Here is a 19861-nt window from a genome sequence, read left to right as displayed (position 1 = left end):
TGGAAGGATGATTATTAAAGAGCATGATAATTTTTTTTTATCCGCTTATAGTGTCCAATGTTATAATGTCCAAGAAACAAATTTGTTCCTGTTATCACTTACATTAAGTTCTAGCAGCTTTAAACAGTCGTTCCTTCACCATCATCTGAGTTTTCTCTCTTGAAGTTAATAGCAATGAGGAACTAAGATAGAGAGAAAAAGAAAACCCCTGCAGCTTGTCACGTAACCAAGGAACTGCAAAGCACAAAGTCCACTGTCCTGAAGACAGTTATAAAGCTTTGGCACTGGAGACTCCTTCCATAAATGTTAAATAAACATCTCCTTGCAAAAAATGTCACCGTACCAATGATATGTGATATTATAAAAATGATAACATTAGAACGGGCGTCCTAATAATATAAATCATATGTGACACTCTTCCTAAAATATATAAGCATTGAATTATTTATTATATAATTATTTATTATTTATATAAAATTTGAGGTGAGTTTATTGATGAGATGACATGACAGTTTAAAAGGGTGGAGTTTGTTTATTTCACAGGATGTTTTGCCAAGAAAAAAACTTTTGCAATTACCTAGAAATTACTAATACATTGCTGATATGCGTATTTCCACACGGTTTATTCACATCCTACGTGGAGACAACGTCAAACAGGAAACGGAGAGCAGGGAAAAGTGCATGTACATAAAGTGCCATTACTTCAACACAACCAGAAAAACAGACTCAGACTGCATTGCATCCACAGTGTTAACTCAGGAAACTACAGTCTCTGTGCTTTTCTCAGGATAAACACTCCTACAACAGCTTCTCACAATGGAGTTCAGACGCTAACGCTCGGCCACAGCTGTCGTCCGTACAGGAGGTATCCCGCTGCCATGCGGAGCTCCTCCAGATCCAGGCTGGCGAGGAATCCTCTCTGGAGCTCGGCCTCCACTGAGGCACTACCCCCACAGCCTTTAAGGAGAACCACAGCTGAGTGACACAGCAGCCAGTCGGCCATCTTCCCCATGCTGGCAGGGTTCAGGCTGGCTAGTGCTCGTTTGCCCCACAGGCTGAGGTGCAGGATGTTGGCAGCCACACGTGCAGAGGGGCGCTAAAGGCAAAAATAATGCAGAAGTCAGAAGGTGAGTGTAAAATAACGTTCTCAGTAATATCAACGCTTGTCACTATTAGAGCTAACCCAAGACAATATACCGGTTGAATGAGGAACGCTTACCTTGTTAGGGTTCCGGCGCAGAAGCAGCCTCACCACCAGCTGCACGTGTGAGGGCATGTTGGCACCCAGATGGGGCAGCTGTTTCTCATGATAGCTGCGGCTTTCCAAGCCTGTGCTGCTATAAAACGGGTTCGGTTGACCGAAGATCTCGTAGCCGATGGCTCCCACTGCCCACGCATCTGCCTTACTGTAATCAATCTCCACACCGGGGCCAGGCTCGGCTGTGGCCACCTGCACAGATTTGTATTAAATTATTAAAAATGTTTGTATTTTTTCCTGCCTAAAGGGTGATCTGCAGCTGCAAAAGAATCACCAGCTGGCTGAACACCTTGAGAGTTACCTTTTAAACAAGGCTGATACATATAAACTATTATTTGTAATATTTCAAACCAGTTTTCTAGGGTCGCTTTAAAATCATATGATTAAACATTTTATGTATTTAACCAAAACACCACTGCTGCTGTAGGCAAGTTATCAGTTTTGGTTACATAATTACACATTATTATACGTGATGATGATGGAATTACTCCAGGTTCCCATGTAATTTAATCCCATCTAAACAGAGCTAAAGACTGTTTTTGCAACACATCAGTGAAATTCTCTGTTGTTCCAATACTTTAGAACAAACATGAGATTTGTTCAAGAGATCCAATGTCTAGGAAGGGAAATGGGATTGATAATATCCCTGTACCTCAGGTGCCATGAGGCAGGAGTTCCCTCCTCTGTACACATAGCGGCTGGTGAAGGGCAGTTTCAGTCCTAAACCTTCTTCTGCCAGGCAGCAGCCAAAGTCGGTGATGACCAGCCTGGGGCAGCCCGCTTCAGGACAAACATATTACAGTCAGAATAAAGCACATCACAAGTTCTTATATTTACACTCCATGGTTTGTTAGGAGAAGTGCACTAACTGGAATCAAACTCCAGGAGGATGTTATCGGATTTGAGGTCTCTGTGGGCGATGCCCTGCCTGCACAGGTGATCCACACCCTCCAGCAACTGCAGAAGCATCATGGAGCCGTGTCTGGAGCCGGGCACACACACCTGCAGGTACTGGCGCAGGGTACACGGGTAACTGCAGCACAACAACGTTCAGAGCTGAATATACAATGAGGAACTGATAACGTGTTCATGTCTATATTCATTATATGCTGCTTCACGTTAACATTAAATGTGTAAACCAAAGCCAAATAAGGTCATGTACAGTAAAACTGAAGAATTAAAGTATTTATGTTTTACACAGTATCTGTCTAATGTATACATGTCTACAGATGTTATGACCATAAATATGATTTGTTTTTAGGATCTGCCAGAACACATTCATGTCATATCATGTCTGTGTGGAAAACAAGTATTTCGAAAGAAAGTTCAATCTTTGACTTAGGAGTGGCCATTTTGGTCTCTTACTACTTCATGACCAGGAAGAGTGTGTGGTTGTTGCCCAGGCCGGCGGGGTTGAGTCTGGCAGGCAGCGCAGCAGGGTACTCATCCAAAGCATCAGGTAGAAGCGGCACCTCAGCCGTGAAGGCCCGGTACACTCGGATCACGTTGGGGTGGGCCGTCACTCTCTTGGGCGCTTTTCCAAAATGACTGCAAACAGAATGCATTAAGTTAAACCTAACCTTTAAAAAAATGCTGTTAAAGGTGCAATCTGCACTTCAAATAATTTCAGCAAAATGGAATTGTTTTCAATGCAAGTATATTTTCCATCATAAACAGCAGATAAAAATAACAAACTGCCCCTTTAATATAATCAGTTTTCTGGGACACCATCATGCCTAAACGGACTCACCCACTCAGGACAAGCTCTCCTTTTTCCTTCTTCAAAGCCTGAGGACTCGCAGGGACCAGCTCATTGGACATGGCATTAAGGATCGCCTCGCTAGAAGAACCTGCCTGCAATGCAGTTCCAATAAAAAGCCGTAAACATTTTAAAAAACAGCTCATTTACTGCTGCACTACAGTGAATAATTCATAGTGCTGTTGGAACATACCCCAATATTCCACATCATTTTCACAGCCAGGGGGTAGCTGTGTGCACTGGGGAATTTTACAGGTGCTCTGACGTCACTTTCTTCTTCATTTTGTTTCAGCTCCACCAGGGAGCACTTGCTGTTTGCTGTGAGGGGTGCAAACGAAGCCGCAGCCTCGTACACAGCGGCGTTGCAGCCTTTTCCTATCTGCTTCCCAATCACATAGTCCTCCAGTTTATATCCAGAGGAGAATGGTTTTACAGAGCTCTGAAACTTCTTCTTCATGAATAACGCCTTTATGTCAGTGGAGGGAATAACAACAAATCATCTCGTTAATGGAACAAGTTAAATATCACAAACTGAGACAATTATTCTCAGTCATTTTAGACTGTAGACTAAGAAGCATCTTAGAGCCTTATGATCCTTTAACCTTTTAACCTCTAGCATTTTAACATCCAACTTACAAACATCTTTATATCATCCAAGTGTCTGCTTCATCTTGTTTTGTCCTGTGACTAATGATTTGTCTCTTTAACTGCCATGTACTGCTTAATTTGATCTATTTCTTTATATTTATATTTTAGTTTGCTTGAATAACAGTGATTTTATTGTGCAGCACTTTGTTATTAAATAAAGACAGTATAACCTGACTGTGATTTGACTTGCTTTGAGCAGAACTCATTATTGGTAGAGTCATTGATTATTGGGATTGATCATAAATACTTTCAGTCTTTCTAACTGCAGAACAGCAGCTCTGTTTCACTGGGGGGCGGAGATTTTTCCGGCCCGGAAAAAATGTAATCAGAAGACTGAAACGAATAAACTAGAGATGTATTGTATGGCATATATCGAGACTCAAAGTCTTTCTAAACAATCCTTTAACATCTAAAACACTTATAAGTATTACAATTGCACCTTTAATGGTTTTAGCCGGTGATAATGAGGATCATTGCTGAATGTAAGCTAACAATATTACCTGGATTTCTTGGCATGTCGCTGCGCTCCTTCGGTCTTCGTCCAGCTGCTGATCGATCAAACCCAAACCGACACCGAAAGCCAGAAAAACGGCCCTGTTTCTCGGAGAGCCGCCTCCGATCAGCCTCCTGAAGCCGGCGGACTGGAGCTGCGCCGCGAGGCCGCTGAGGGACGTGCGGTAATACCGGTAGCGCGCAGGCAGGAAAGTCCGAGGCTGGACGGTGCGGCCTGGTTGACTCACCCGCAGGCGCTCACCTCGAAACTTAGCTGCAATTCGGCCCGCAGGTTTTAGGATTCCAAGCTGGAAAAGCGACCTGCCCAACTCCAGCCCACGATTGAGAGCATGTTTAACCGACATGATTTACCTAAATGTAAAAAAATCGAAAATTATTAAACGAAACTACTCCGTTCGCCTGACAGCTACATATCAAGGACAATGTTTACCTGAATCCTATTGGCTGAAAGGGCGCATGTTCGGTCACGTGACACCTGTCGCAGTGTCGCTTTATTTTGGTCAGAGTAAAAGTGTTACAGTAATATCACATTGTAGACATGTAGACAGGTGATACAGTCTACAGGAAGTAAGGAATAAAATAGGAAAATAATCAACGACAGGGTGTTATGATGCGGCCTGACAGAGTTACTGTTACCACCCAAAACCAAACTGTAGATTCACAATATATATCCTAGGTTATCTTTATATATCTGTATATTATCTGTATATACATTGTATATTATCCCTGGATAATCTGGGTATTGTTGTATATACAATGTACATATCTCTTACATTTATTTATGATACCTATTGGAGCTTTTCTGTTATAACAGAAGTGTAATTTTCCGCTCATAATCTATCAAATCTATCAAATCTGTCAAAACCGCACAATGCTTTTTAATGTACTAATGATGCTTTTTAACTGCTTATACATTTAAAGTTACATTGTGGAATGCCCACAAAACAAGTTAGTTCCTTATATTACTTATGTTCTCGCAGCTATAAACAGTTGTTTCTTCTTTGTTAACACACCAAAAAAAAAAAGTTACCAAGTAAACAGAAAGGCAAAAGTCCTCTGTCCTGAAGACCTTCCCATGGCGGAAAACTTACTGTTACAAAGCACTGACACTGGAGACTCCTTCCATAAGGAGATATATATATATAATGCATAAAACCTCTTAACACTCTCTTAAATAATATTTCCTTTATTTAAGTACCACTGAGCAGTTACATCAGTGTTTATACATTTCTGCGAACATTAATCTTATAAATAATAAGATGACATATAAGCCTACATACAGTCAACATTTTCATTCTCAAGTGCCAGCATATTCATTCAGTCAAATAATCTAATGTCTCTTCTTAGTGGGAATCACTTTTCACTTCTGCAAGTCTTCAGGACCAAATGAGGCAGGAAGGAGCTGCTCTACAGTCATCTTTATGAAAGAGCCATTCGGTTTTGACAAATAAACTTCCCACTGCAGGCCAAACTGCAAAAGAAAGAAAAGTTTTGACATACAGTGATAGAATTACAAAATGAAGTGCTTGTCATGATGCAGGGCTGATCTGAGCAAGAAGCAACATGGTCAGTCTACTGCATGATAAAAAAGAAAAGGGAAAAAAACAACTAACCTCCCTCATGAACTGTCTGCAGCCACCACACGGTGAGATAAAATTATCCTCCATGTCACTATGAAAAAAGCATTTATATTAATAAAATAATCCAGAACATATGAAAATATCATTTACAAACAACCTAAATATTATTAATTAGAACCTGGCTATAGCAATGGCCTTGAACTCTCGATGTCCCTCTGACACAGCTTTGGAGATGGCAACCCTCTCAGCACAGACGCCAAGAGCGAGGCAAGCGTTTTCTACATTACATCCTGTATAAGGAACAAGCAAAACAAAACATACAGAACTCATTAAAGTAAGCATTTATGAAAAATAACAATTACACAAATTTTCACTAACCTCAGATCAGATAATATATACAGTATTTGGAGCTAAGAGTGGCGTTCTTATTTGACTTCTTTAGCATTGTGCTGGAATAATAAGACTAACAGCTATAACCAAGGTTAACTATCCGCTTATCGTCATGCTGTTTGCTAAAATCTTCACTCACTAGTGTCAAAATGAAGAAAATTACTTCTCTCATAGCAGGACAAATGTGGCTGGATTTAGGCACATGTAGTCAATAGGAAATATTGCAGGCCAAAAGTGTGATGGATTCGTATTGGAGTTTCCATGGCAACAAGTGCCATGTGCTTCTGTTTTGATTTCTGTTTTATGTTGATGTATTTTGTCGGCTATATTTGGATGAGTTTATCGCTGTAATTACTTGGTTTGAAGGCTAGAAAGTTGGGAATTTGGGCCATTCCTCATTTGCTACCTGGGATAAGTGAGAGTGGTAGCCATTTTGGCAGCCATTTTGAATAATCACTTGATTCATCTTTATATTTAACATTTTAAACGCACGTCACATAACTCTGCCAAAAGGATTATGTACAGTATATTACCAAACAATGCAGGGAGTTGTGACTTTAGTATGGTAACAACTGGTGGTCATAAACTAGCAGCTAGCTTTCATAGCCTCAGCTGGCTTTCATAGACTCCTAAGAAATAAAGAAGCAAAATTTGCACACCAAACATGTCTTGATCAATAATCAAATTTCTCTAACCTTCTTTAGCTTAATTTAACGTCAAGCTGTGAAATGTGGCACGCTTACAGTAGACAAGCTACATTATATAATCTCTCTAAATATGCAACACTTGTTGTATTTAAGTTTTTTCACTGGCACTGATTTTATGTCCTCAGCTGTTCACTTACAATAGATTCAGTGTTTGCCTCACAGACTAGAAACAGCATTTGGAAGAATAATTTAAGCCACAGCTGTGTTGATCATTAACATCAAACAGTGTAGCTTTGTGTTTAAACCTTCCTTCTAGTAAACACCACAAAAAGCCTCATGTACCTAGAATGAATATTAATCCAATATTATTATTGCTATTATTTGCAGTACTAGTAATAGTAACAGCAGCAGTAGTTACAGTAGCAATATTATTAATAGTAGTACTATTAGTAGAAGTAGTTGTAATAAATAGTAGGTATCAGTTTTAACAGTAGTAGATGTAGTCGTATTAATAGTACCAGTAATAGTAGTAGTAGTTATAGTAGTTTTAGTAATAGTAGCAGTAGTAGCTGTAGAAGTATTATTACTAGTAGTAGAAGTAGTTATAGTAGTAGTTATTGTAGTTTTAGAAATAGTAGCAGTAGTAGCAGTAGCTGTAGTAGTAGTAGTACTAGTAGTTATAGTAGTTTTAGTAGAAGTAGTAATAGTAGTAGGAGCTCTTATCATTTGGCATCATTGAAAACTTCACTGAAAAAGATTTCTTGACATCAGCCCTGAAGCCACATAACAATGTTACTCTTGAAGAAGTGCCATCATAAACAGTTCAGTTTGTCCTACAATGTTTCACTGAGCTCATTTAGTTGATCAGTGATGAACGAACCTCTAAAGTGTAAAGTTTCCTTACCGGTAAAGACTCTTCCATCGTGTGTGAGTAGAGCTGCTCCTACCCTGAACTTGCTGTACGGAGAGTAGGCAAACTGTTTCGCTTCCTGAGATGTGAGAATTAAATCTTGTAGACTGCTGGTGATTTTAGCCATTATAATGACATCCAGTGAAAGTATCCAGTGAGATTGTTCCTGCTCCAGCGCACTCCAGGCACAACTGAAAGTGTGAAAGTGTGTGTGTGTGGACATATACGTGTGTGCGTGTGTGTGTGCACGCTTGCAGACCGACTAATGTAATGATTACAGGAAAGGGAATGTCACATTTCTCAGAGGACGTTGCACCAGTTTGATGACTACATAAATGCATCTTGTGAAAACCTGCCTTTTATAATTTATACATAGAAATTACATAAAATACATAGAATCTAGAACTACTGTTGGTTAAATAATGGCCATTAGACATTACAGTCCAAAATCTGTATAAATAACTAGACGCATGGCAGAGAAAGACTGACTTCAGTTAATAATCAAAAGTTCAGTCACAACAGAAACGTTTGCACATTCGTGGAAAAGGTCAGACGGTGTTGCACTTCCTGGGAAGTAAATTATGTGATCACAAGCCTAAACTCATCACATCCTCCATGTGCAGCTCTGAGTCATTGTACTCGGTGGAAATTACGCTAGTGTGTATCATGCAGAGAAAACCACTGACTTGATTCAAATGGGGTTATGAGTTTAACGTGTTTACGTAAAAATTTTCTTGACTAAAAATCAAAACTTTCTAATAGAGTTCATAAATTGTGGCACAATGTTAATTTTATTATTACTGTGTCTAAGTTGTAAAGAAACTGTTGAAATGCTATGTCATTATTTTGAATAAAATTCAACTAAATTATTTTGACTTAATAGCTCATTGTTTTGGGGGTATTATCTCATTATTATGACATACTATCACATTATTTCATCTTAAAATTTAGCACCCTAGAATTATTGAATATTAGCTAAGAGTTGTATTTATTTAGTGATTAATAGTTCACTTAAATCCATTTGAATTTAACACACAGTGAAGTGTGCTTCCATATAATGGCTAACTTTATCCTGGATGTTCAACCCTGTTTCCACCCTGAATTTGATTATTTTCCAATTATATTTGTACATTTTATAGAACAGCACATTTCATTTAATGTTGTGGAACATCCACAAAACATGTTCCTGTTATTCCTTACATTATAGCAGCTATAAACACATGTTCACTCACTTTCTCTTGAAGATAATAAGAAAAAAAATAAGAGGAAAAAAATGCAGCTTGTTACAGAGAAACTGTAATGAAGACTTTCTTGGAGTGGAAAACAGTTTTACCTCTGATTGTTGCAGACTAACATTCTGACACTGGAGACTCCTTCCAAAAATGCTAAATAAACATCTGTTTACAGAAGGCTTCACCATATCAACAATTAAATTAAATTATGGCATTAAAAAAAGTGTATTATTAGGTTTAGATTATGTGGAACATTCACCACACAAGTCCTATAGTCCTTGTTACTATAGAAATGAAATATTAGAACAAGTGCATTAATATAAATCTGTGATTTGTAGCTGGACCTTTTGTCAGAACCACTTCTTTAGAAGTTTAATCAACACTGTCTGACCAATCAGATTTGAGAATTCAACAGCACTGTTGTATATATATATATACATATATTCAACTGTACATAATACTGGTGTTTATAAAATAAACATAGATATGACTCATTTGAAATTGTGTGCAGGATTCTTTATTACTGAGCTCCTCTTCTATCTTCTACTTCACAATTCAATCATTAAACTGATTTCTGATCTGATTCAGACAACAGTTTATGATAACTCTGATGTGCCTATAAATGTGATTAAACATTGATTAAAAATAGATTCTCTGTGCCAGATGCGGTTATGATTGTTTGAATTTGAACAAAGAGACTGTCTGTCTCTCGATATGAGATTGGAGATAATAAAAAGTAATAAAAAAAATAATAAAAATAATAATAAAAAGTGTCTCCAAAGGAATACTTGGGGCAGTGTAAAAAAAAAGAGGGGTGATTACATCCTTATTAATCCTTAATCCTTACTAAAGGAGTATGTCCTGTTGTGTATTGTACTGTTTAGGATTATAGAATAGAAAAGTAGAACAGTTTTTCTTGCCTGAAGATTGAGGAAGACAATAAAGCAAAATTTGAGTTCGAAAGTAGAAGTTGTAGTAGTAGTAGAAGTAGTAGTGGCAGTAACAGCAGTAGTAATAGTAGTAGGTGTAGTAGGTGTAGTGGAGTGTAATAGTTATAGTAATAATTGTAGTAGGTGAAGTAACAGTTGTATTAGTATTAGTTGTATTAGTAATAGTAGTAGTAATAATAGTCGTAGTAGTAAGAGTAGTAGGGTAATAGCAGAAACAGCAGCAGCATATATTATATAATACAGTAATATTAGTAGCAGTAATAACAGTAATAGTAATAGTTGTATTAGTGATAGTATTAGTAGAAACAGCAGTCGTAGCAATAATATCAGTAGTAATAGTAGCAGCAGTTCTAACAGAAATAGTAGCTTGTATGATTTGGCATCACTGAACATATGGCAAATTTACATTTAACTCGTTTGAACCGATATTCTTTAGAAATAATCCAGAATCTCACTAACAATAAGAGACAATGTTGTATTTTCCCCTGCTTGCTCAGCTTTTTACTCACAGTGAACCCAGTGTGTAACTGAATCAGCACTTGGATGACCTTAATTTGACCGATGTGTGTTTATCATTAACACTCAAACAGTACACAAAAATCTTCAGTTCAGGAAACACCACGTTAATGATTAGATTAGATTTTTAAAATGTATATCTGGAATTTATATATTTCTGCAAAGCTGCTTTGTGACAATGTCTATTGTTAAAAGCGCTATACAAATAAAATTGAATTGAATTGAAATCAGAATTATTATTACTCTTTTGCATTGATGAAAATGTGCATCCTTTACTGACAGGCTTTCAGTAAAGCCCTGAAGCCACGGTTATATTATCTTAAATCAATTTAAATTTGTCCTGCAAGGTTTAATTGAACTCATTGAGTCGATCTATGAAGAGTGAGTGTAATAACTGTTCCATTACTCCTACTCTAAACTTGCTGTATGGCGAGTAGGCAAATTCTTGTGATCTTCAGTTGATTATAATGACATCCAGTGAATGTGTTCCAGCTCCCACATACTCCACGTCTCATACAAAGCTTTATGTGTGAATGAATGTGTGTGTGTGTGTGTGTGTGTGTGTGCCTGGTTTGGAGTAATGGCCTGCCTGATATTTGTTTACTACAGTGGTTTACCACCATGACATGATTTTTTTTTCAATATCCCTAAATAAAACCTTTATTTATACTATTCTGAGATATAAACAATAATCACTTACAAATATTCAGCTTTATGCCCATAATTGGTAAGAAAAAAAAAAAAAAAGAAAAGAAAAAAGGCTACATATTGCCATGTTCACAAATTAAAGCAGGCATATGATAGATGATAGATGAAATTAAAATGTGCTTAGACATTATATGATCATTAATCTAGACACTGCTGTGTCAGCAGAACTTACTAGCCTTTAATTAGTTAATGAATTATGCATGTGGATATATGCCAAGGCTGTTTTTTTCCCCAGTTCAAGATAAATTAACATGATTCCAGCGTATTGGTTTCTATGCATGTTGCTGAAGTCCCTTATAACTGAGACTTGGGTTTAGTCTGAAACTAAAACCTTTCCTGATTATTTTTAGGACTGACTGTCACTTGTGATGATCCCAGTAATCCATTTGTTGTAATTCCTCACTTTGGTGTAGACACCTGGGAAGTAGGGATTGGCACAGCCTATTCCCCAGGACACGATGCCTTCCAGAAAGCCATTGCACATGAGAGGTCCCCCTGAGTCACCCTGTGGAAACCACAAATATGAATACATTTAAAAAAAAAAATGCTTCTCAAAAGTGAAAAAGGAGATTGTAATTGCAGAGTCAGAGCATCACAGCCATTTTGACAGGTAGCATTAGTTATTACTGAACCTTTAGCTATAAAAAGTGTCATTATTGTGTCAGGTGTCTGACAAAGTGTTTTGAGGATTGTTAAAAGTGGGCTTACTTTATTTTACCTATAGAAAAAAATGTCATTATTGTGTCATATGTCTGTCATAGAGTGGTAGGCTTGTTAAAATAGGTTTTGCCTTACTTGGCAAGAGTCTTTGCCTCCAAAGCGAGATCCGGCACATATCATGTTCTCATTGACCCTGAAGTAGTAATAGTAATAGCAGTTGGGGATGTAGTCCACATCCACAGCACGGAGCACAGGGGACAGGTAGAAGCTGTAGATACGTGTGACGCCCCAGCCGCTCACTGTGCACGTGGTTCCAGCATCTAGTGGAGGCGTGCTGTCATCCGGGAGAGGAGCCGGCTGGACATAGGCGTTTAGAACAGCTGGGTGGCTCAGCTGCAAAATTCAGCACAGTTGTAAGATACAAATACACCATGGTGGGCCAAGCACCTTGACTTATGACCAAGAGACACAATACAACCAGCCTAACTTCCTGCCTTTAGAGAAAAGAGGGATGTGGAAATAAAAAGACACATGGTCATCACACGCAGCTCACTTTTAGTAAATTTGTTAGGAACACCATGTATTTTTGTCTATAACTGTCATTATCAGCACAATGGTAGCTTAGCTGCAAATGAGAGGTTTATTGACAAACCTAGCTAGCTAGCTAGCAACCCAGTGGTTAGCTCTTAGCAAGTAACAAGATATGTTAACCAGTTAGGGATAATAGATAGCTAGTGTTGTATATTCAAATAACCTAAAGTTTATAAGTTTACTAGTGAGGTAAATAGCTATATAGCATAATTTACATGACTAGGCTAGTTTGCAAATTTAATTAAAGTTCTGGGAATGAAATATGCAATTTCTTATCTTTCTGGCGAAACTGGCAAAATTGTATTAATATGTTGAAAATCTAATTATTGGGAAGGTGTAATTTTTGACAATCTTTTTGTCATTAGATGTCAGATTGCCCATTCCTCCAACAACCCCCTGTATTCTCACTCTGGATTTGCAGGCAATTCTTGACAAACTATCAGATTTTCAACCTTTCTGAATTAGGCTACTAAAAATAAAAGACCTATATGGCACTGCTCACCTTCAGGAACATGATGTCACCATTATATGTTTTCGGGTTGTAGGTAGGGTTGGATATGATCTTGGACACATTGAACACTTGCTCAGATCCGTCCTCAACTGCCAGATTATGTGCGCTCAGAACCACTTGAATGATGTTGCTCCTATCCAACAGGGAACATGCCAGTTGCTATGCAAAAAACAACCTGTGATCTTGAAACAGATATCATTTTGGACAGATTTAAAGCAAATGTATTGTACAGGCCTGTTCTGCCAGGTTTTTTTTTTATATATAAAACAATTGTATTAGTTCTTCATTCGGGGTTGTGTTTTTATTGTCATTGACATCTTGCATTTGTAGTTCTGAAAAAAAGCAGGTGTTTTTTACTGTCAAGTGGTCAGGAGTGAGTGGTTGGGTAGGCTATGGAGATTATGGAACAACGTGGATTGGATAAGGCAGTTTGGTCAAAAGTGTCTGCAGGAGCAAGCAGGAGCAGTTCAAGAGTGTCTACAGAAGTGAGCGGGATTGGTTCAAAAGTGTCTGCATGAGTGGGTGGGATTGGTCAAGAGTGTCTGCAGGAGCAGGAAGGATTGGTCAAGAGTGTCTATGGGAGTGGGTGGGATTGGTTAAGAGTATCTGCAGGAGTGGGCAAGATTGGTCAAACTTTCTGCAGGAGCAGGCGGGATTGTGCCTTGGGGATTGGGCAGGATTGGTCAACCTTTCTGCAGGAATGAGCAGGATTGGTCAAGAGTGTCTGCAGGAGCGAGTGGGATTGGTCAAGAATTTATGCGGGAGTGGGAGGGATTGGTCAAAAGTGTCCTGCATGTCCTGCAGATCCACTAGTGCAAATACCTCTAGTTACTGGCTGTCTTCAAACAAATACTGAAGACCTACCTCTTTGCAAAAGAGTACTTGCTTAACTGAACACTAAATACAGGAAAAATCCTCAACTTTTGTGGCTATGCTATAAGTTGTTGTCTTAACTACTATCTAACAGTTTAATGTAATAAAGGTTTTAGCTTAACGTCTTAATAATCTTAGAATCTGACCAATTTTACTAGCATGTGGATATGGACGAGGGTGTCTACTAAATCCTTTGGACAAGGCTGTGTGCTAGAATGTAAGTGTGACAGTAAGGGGAACATGACTGCAGTACTCACGGTCTCCAGCAGTGGGCAGCAGACACTACCCATTGCTGGTGGATCAGGATACCTCCACAATAGTGATTTCTCTCATACTGTAGAGATGCTTGGTACTTGATGGAATGAGGCACGACTTCTTGGCCCCCAATGATCCTTTGGGTCAGTGAGTCTAATAATCAAAAAGAGGGTTGAAAACACAAAGCAAGTTTATGTGAGACCTACAGGAGATTACCATCTACTATGTACTGTGAATTATGAAGTACATGTGGAATAACTAACATCTTCATATTTCACCATGTAAAGATTAAATTATTATAGTATATTTCCAGCTATGGACACATATTGATCTTGAAAAAATTTTAGCTGCTATGCTTTAGAAGTGTTCACCATAGGTTCGCAAAAGACTTCCTCAAAGTCAGATATACAGTTTACATTGAAGAAAAAGCAGAAAGCTGTTTAAATTTCAAATACCTACCTCGGATCATCGTAGTTAGGACAAGGATCACTACTCCCCAGACCTGAGCCATATCGTTAGCACCTGCTGCTGAACACACCAGTTAATAATAATAAAATCTAAATGTCATGCAAGCAGAAACCATGTCATTGCATGATTTATGAAGACAGCCATGCAGATGTGGCACCAGTGTCCATTTGTATTCTGCATATCTCACTGTCAGTCTGATTTATCACTCGGTGCATTTGAAAATGAAGGCTTTTGTTGGTCGAGTGTAGTTCCATTACAGTAAGTGATGCAAAATAAAGAGTATGCGATCCATCATATTCCACACAGAAATTTAATATGATTTTTTATATATAGAAATTTATCACGAAAAGCTTAAAGACTCACCACACACAGTCGTCATCAACCGCTTAGGATATATGCGGATAGGACTGTCAGAGCTTCCTATAATGCTTTTATAATAGAACCATGTCTTTTGTGCGTAGCCTTTGTTAGCATGTCGTGTTATCTCAGAATGAACTACAGGGACTGACCTAGTACATGACAAAGCAGAGGGGTCCCTTGGTGTCCAGTGACCAATTCGGAGCTTTCTTCACTCCCACGCTGTTGACTGTGGGTGTTGTCAGAGAGGACACCTCTCCATGGGAGAGATAAATGCTAAGGGAGGGCATGAAAGAGACTGAAGTAATTGTCATGAAACAGTACCGGGTTTCAGTTACAGGCGTAAAACAATTCTTGGTGGCGCAGGGGTGTTCATGGGAGTTGTTTCTTTGTACATTCACAGTTCTAAAGGCTGTTTTCTGGGCAGCATTGCTCCAGGGTCCCCAGTTTGATCCTGAGCTCGGGTTACTGTCTGTATGGAGTTTTGCATGTTCTCCTCGTGTCTGTGTGGGTTTTCTTCGAGGTTCTCCAGTTTGTTCCCACCACCCAAAAACATACGAGAACGTGATTTGGCAAAAAAAATTGTAAATTAGTTTGTGAATTTGGTGTTTTGAGAAGAACTAGTGTCCCATCCAGGGTGTATGCCCAGTGTTCCCAGGATAAGCTCTGGATTTACCGTGACAAACCAATGGAACTTTGCATACTTACATCAGGACTTATGTTCAGACCCTAATTTTAAGGACTGTGAGTCCACAATATAATCACTGCTTGGCAATATGTCTAAAATCAGCCTGTGTTTTGTGATTCCATGCTGGCAGAAGAAAGAATTCTCTCACAACATTTCAAGAGCACCTGAGTACCCTTCTTTGGCTAATGTATGCCTCTCTAAAATGCTCTCCTTTCCCATACTTCTACCTAGAAATCACAGTTTTTATGATGTATTACTATTATTATAGCAAATTAGCCTTCTTGGCTTGTGAGAATGTATCATTTGTAGCTTGAGTGCCTGATTGTTACTCCAACCTTTGTGTTTAGTTGTGTTTGCTCTTTCTACAACTATCTTGCCATTGTTTTCGATCCAGTGGTGTCATTACACTAAAATCCATCAAATAACAAAATGTATTAAACAAACAACATAAACAAGACACTTAAAAATATCCTATCTTTACAGCTAATTGATCCAAATGTCTGGTTTTATTATGTATAATATCACCATTTCGAGATGCCGAGTTGAAGATGTCATTGCTCTCAATCTCAATGAATTAATGACACTTGACTGCACTGAGATAATGAACTAAAATGCTGAGAAATGTGCAGCCTTTTAATGAATTATTTATTGTAATTCCCTCAACTGCCACACCTTGCCAACCCAAAGGACACCCTGCTTAGGTCAGTTGGTGTAAACTTACAGCAGTATGTGTATTACTGTCAGCTCCAAATATAACAAATATAACAGATCTGATCTTCCTTTAGATTGGATTTTGTCTCTCTTGTCACTCGCTTTGGATAAAAAAGCTGGGCAGATGAAATAATATCACATAAAATGTAAATATAATAGTGGAGATGCAAATTTTCTGATTCGAATCCTTTGCATCTTAAGACATGCATGAATTGAATCTAACATGCTTGTATGGAGAAAAAAGTACCGTAATAGAAGTGCTCCATTATTGGGGTTTATGCACGAGATGATATCTATCTAAATGCTGTACAACAGTCTTACTTTACAAATAAACATCCTAGAGGAAGCCTTTCATTATTAGCCTTAGATTATTGTGGAACATCTTCCATACAAGCCCCTGGAAAGTCACCCTCCTCATGATGTCTCATACAAACACTGACTGTTCATATAGCACCTCACATGATGTATTTTACCTCTTACATTTCTGGATTTTACTTCTTTTTTAGTACTCATATGCTTTAAATGGCCAATTTTGATGTTTTATCTTCCACAGGGCTGCACCCCAGTGATACAGTGCTGAATTTTTGTGTTAGGCTACAAGCCTTATTAGCAATCTAGACAGAGACTAACATAGTCCGAAATATTTTATAGAGCTTACAGTCTCCTTGAATGTCTACAAATCAGACTCCTCGCTGGAGTCTGGAAAGAGACTAAAATCTGCACACTGGTTAGCTGCTCTTTTTAAAATTCTTAAATTGAAAACAATATGTTTCAAGTGCTAGTGGGATTTAAAAAAAATACAACAGAGAGCAAAAGGATTAAACACAAATAACTGTGAGTAATAAACAACAGACTCTCAATAGCCACTATATAAAAGAAATGGATGGATATCCATGTCTTCATTAAAACCCCTCATTTTAGGCTAATTACTCAAAAGCTGGCTTTCTGAGATCTTCTGTACATGGACAACTGACGACTGCAAAGTCTAACTATCTCAAAGAGAACACTGCATGTGAACATTAAAGAAGCAAGAAGTGATTGAAGTTTTCTGTGCTCAGAGATGTTCACTACTTGCAAAATGTACTTCATTTGAAAAAAATTCCTAGCATGAAGTGAAATGAACATTCTAATTTGAATGTCTTGGAAAATCTGTGGCCATGTTCTCTAAAATTTAACCAGTTCTTTGGGTTGACGTCATGCGCTTTTGTTTATATTTCCATGTGCCTTTGTTTCTGTTCTAGGACTGTCTCCACCCCTGTCCTATCGTTGCTGTGTTACCCTAATGTGTGCACCTGTTCTGTGTTTAGTTCTTGATTAGTTTGTGTATTTATACCTTCCTGTTTCTTTGTTTCATCATCAAATCTTATCATTCATTTATTGTCTTGTTAAGTCTGAGTTCTGGATATCGTTTTCCACCTCATCTGTTTACCCCGTCTTATGATTATGGATTATCCAATTTGTTGCTGTCTGCTTATGACTATGATTTTCAGATTCGCCCTAATAAAGCATATGTTGACTTTTCACTCTTGAGTCCTGCCTCATATCACGGCAGGCCCTGTTTGTTTTTTCTTCAGCGAGCATATAGCAACTTCTAAATTCTACAATTAGATGTACATTTGACATCAATCAAAAGGTACTTTTGATTGATTGGTTCTTTTTCTAAGAACTAGTGTTCTTGCATGAAATAAATTCACTCATGGTCAAGCTTAAACTATAATGTTTTTAAAACATATATTTTAAAGGAAAGAAACTATGGACAGATTAGTTCTTCAGCAATGTTATGGTCAAAATGTATGTCATTGCTGTGTTACCCTATTGTGTGCACCTGTTCTGTGTTTAGTCCTTGATTAGTTTGTGTATTTATACCTTCCTGTTTCTTTGTTTCATCATCAAATCTTATCATGCATTTATTGTATATTTTTTTTTATAGGAACAAGGGCAGTGGGTTTCAATTTGATCCTAAAGCATAGGGTTATGTTTTTTCTTTTTTTATTATTTTTTTATCACAAATCAGTCTTAATGTATGGAATTAATTTTAGGATTTTAAGTTTATTCAAGGGTTCTACATGGTATGATACTGAATATACATTTAGCATACCTGAAGGAGCATTTATATTAGTTAAAATGTAAAAAATAGAAGTGTGACAACGTTAACATGAGTAACATAGTTGACCAGACATATTCTTAACAATCAGAATACACCTTTAGCACATCTGAAGGAGCATTTATATTAGTTAAAATGTAAAAAAATAAGTGTAACCTAGTTGACAATAAATGTGACATCAATGACATGAGTAACATAGTTGACCAGACATATTGTTAATAATTTGAATATACCTTTAGCACATATGATGAAGCATTTATATCAGTTAAAATGTAAAAATACATCTGTAACATAGTTGAGCTGTATTTATATATATATATATATATATATCTACGTATCAAAATGACGTAGTTGACCTGAGTAACATAGTTGACCAAACACATTATTAACATTCTGAATGCTATTTATTTCACAACCTTCACAATATTATCATGACTCATATTCACCTACATGACCCAACTGCCCACTTGCAGCACAAAGCAGGGGAGCATGTAGCGGGTAGCAATTACACATTTTCAAAGGAACTTGCATCACATTGCAGCATTGCAGCAGATATTTAAAATTACCCCAAGCTAAAATGTTGAAAGTAGGTCAATAAAGATGTGTTATATGGAACATGGGCCTTTAATCTCTGTATACTAAGTAGGAACTCAGGAGCAGAGTAACGGGTCAGCTGTAAAAATTGCATACGGTCAGCACCCAGGGGAATGAAGCATGGAAAAGAGATGGGGGAGAGAAAGAGATATTGTTGCTGTAATGACCAAAAAAATGAATGAAGCTTGCTGTGTCAGGCTTCAAAGGTGGATATTAGCTACACCCTGTTTGGGGGGAGGTGTCCAGGAAAGCAAGGGGGGTGGAAGAGAGTGTCTCGGATGAACACTGACAGAGAGCAGCTCCAAGTATATGGACTTCTCTTGAAACTAGCCTTCAAACTAGTCATTGCATCATGGTCTCAGACTTGCAAATTCATAACAGTTTAGGGGTGGGGTGAACATTTGTGTCTTTTTATTTTAATGACTTAATTTGTATGAAACTTAACCACTTAAGTCTTTGCTCTTTTGACTTTATATCAATTTCTCAGGAGATCAGGTTCAGATTTGAATGATGGGTAAGCTTGATGTAGAAAATGTAGAAAATAAGAGTTGCATGTTCAACCGATTCAGTTACAAATGACATCATAAGAAACACAATGATCACTAACCTCTACTGATCATCACGCTGTGCTTAACCATTCATACCTCATCATTCTGTCCAAATTATTCCAACTGAATCACAGTGGTTGTAAAATTCCTTGAGATAAATTTTTAATGCAATGCAAATTAGGCTTCATGCCAGGCAGATTGGTATAGAAAGCCTGAATCAGAAGGTCACAGGTGGGGTTAAGAAAGCTACGCTTCAATTATATATGGTTTCTTGTCCTCGTCTTCGTGGTGTCCATGGAAACAGAAATCGGAACTGAGAAACCCGAGAGCACTGAAATGATCCTTCCTTTGCAGAGCAATCAGAGTATGGGGTGGAAAGGCTCCCCTCAG

General features: G+C 37.9%; 3 protein-coding genes across 4 annotated transcripts; all 3 read right to left on the bottom strand.

The window, feature by feature from the left end:
- Window positions 1-512: 512 nt before the first annotated feature.
- On the bottom strand, window positions 513-4631 carry pink1 (PTEN induced kinase 1). Its single transcript, XM_026921415.3, has 8 exons — window positions 4166-4631; window positions 3211-3483; window positions 3009-3112; window positions 2624-2806; window positions 2128-2291; window positions 1911-2038; window positions 1220-1450; window positions 513-1096 (listed from the first exon to the last, which is right to left on the bottom strand). The coding sequence occupies exons 1-8, from the start codon at window positions 4520-4522 to the stop codon at window positions 824-826; spliced, it is 1713 nt and encodes a 570-aa protein (XP_026777216.2). The 5' UTR covers window positions 4523-4631; the 3' UTR covers window positions 513-823.
- Window positions 4632-5348: 717 nt separating this feature from the next.
- Window positions 5349-7942, bottom strand: cdaa (cytidine deaminase a). The gene is made up of 4 exons (XM_026921161.3): window positions 7700-7942; window positions 5937-6048; window positions 5792-5849; window positions 5349-5649 (listed from the first exon to the last, which is right to left on the bottom strand). Exons 1-4 carry the CDS (start codon window positions 7926-7928, stop codon window positions 5539-5541), a joined length of 510 nt encoding a protein of 169 aa, XP_026776962.1. The 5' UTR covers window positions 7929-7942; the 3' UTR covers window positions 5349-5538.
- Window positions 7943-9451: 1509 nt separating this feature from the next.
- On the bottom strand, window positions 9452-14892 carry LOC113530567 (trypsin-3). Of its 2 annotated transcripts, none has more exons than XM_034312061.2 (6): window positions 14833-14892; window positions 14461-14529; window positions 14004-14154; window positions 12865-13006; window positions 11907-12164; window positions 9452-11616 (listed from the first exon to the last, which is right to left on the bottom strand). In XM_034312061.2, the coding sequence occupies exons 1-6, from the start codon at window positions 14846-14848 to the stop codon at window positions 11458-11460; spliced, it is 795 nt and encodes a 264-aa protein (XP_034167952.2). In that variant the 5' UTR covers window positions 14849-14892; the 3' UTR covers window positions 9452-11457. The 2 variants fall into 2 exon arrangements, with proteins under 2 accessions (XP_034167952.2, XP_034167953.2); XM_034312062.2 differs by having other exon boundaries at window positions 14461-14526; window positions 14833-14855.
- Window positions 14893-19861: the final 4969 nt, after the last annotated feature.

This window comes from Pangasianodon hypophthalmus, chromosome 16 (assembly GCF_027358585.1).
Source record: "Pangasianodon hypophthalmus isolate fPanHyp1 chromosome 16, fPanHyp1.pri, whole genome shotgun sequence".
NCBI classification, from domain to species: Eukaryota; Metazoa; Chordata; class Actinopteri; order Siluriformes; family Pangasiidae; genus Pangasianodon; species Pangasianodon hypophthalmus.
The sequence above is the reverse complement of the archived record's forward strand: the minus strand, read 5'-3'. Positions and strand labels throughout refer to the sequence as shown.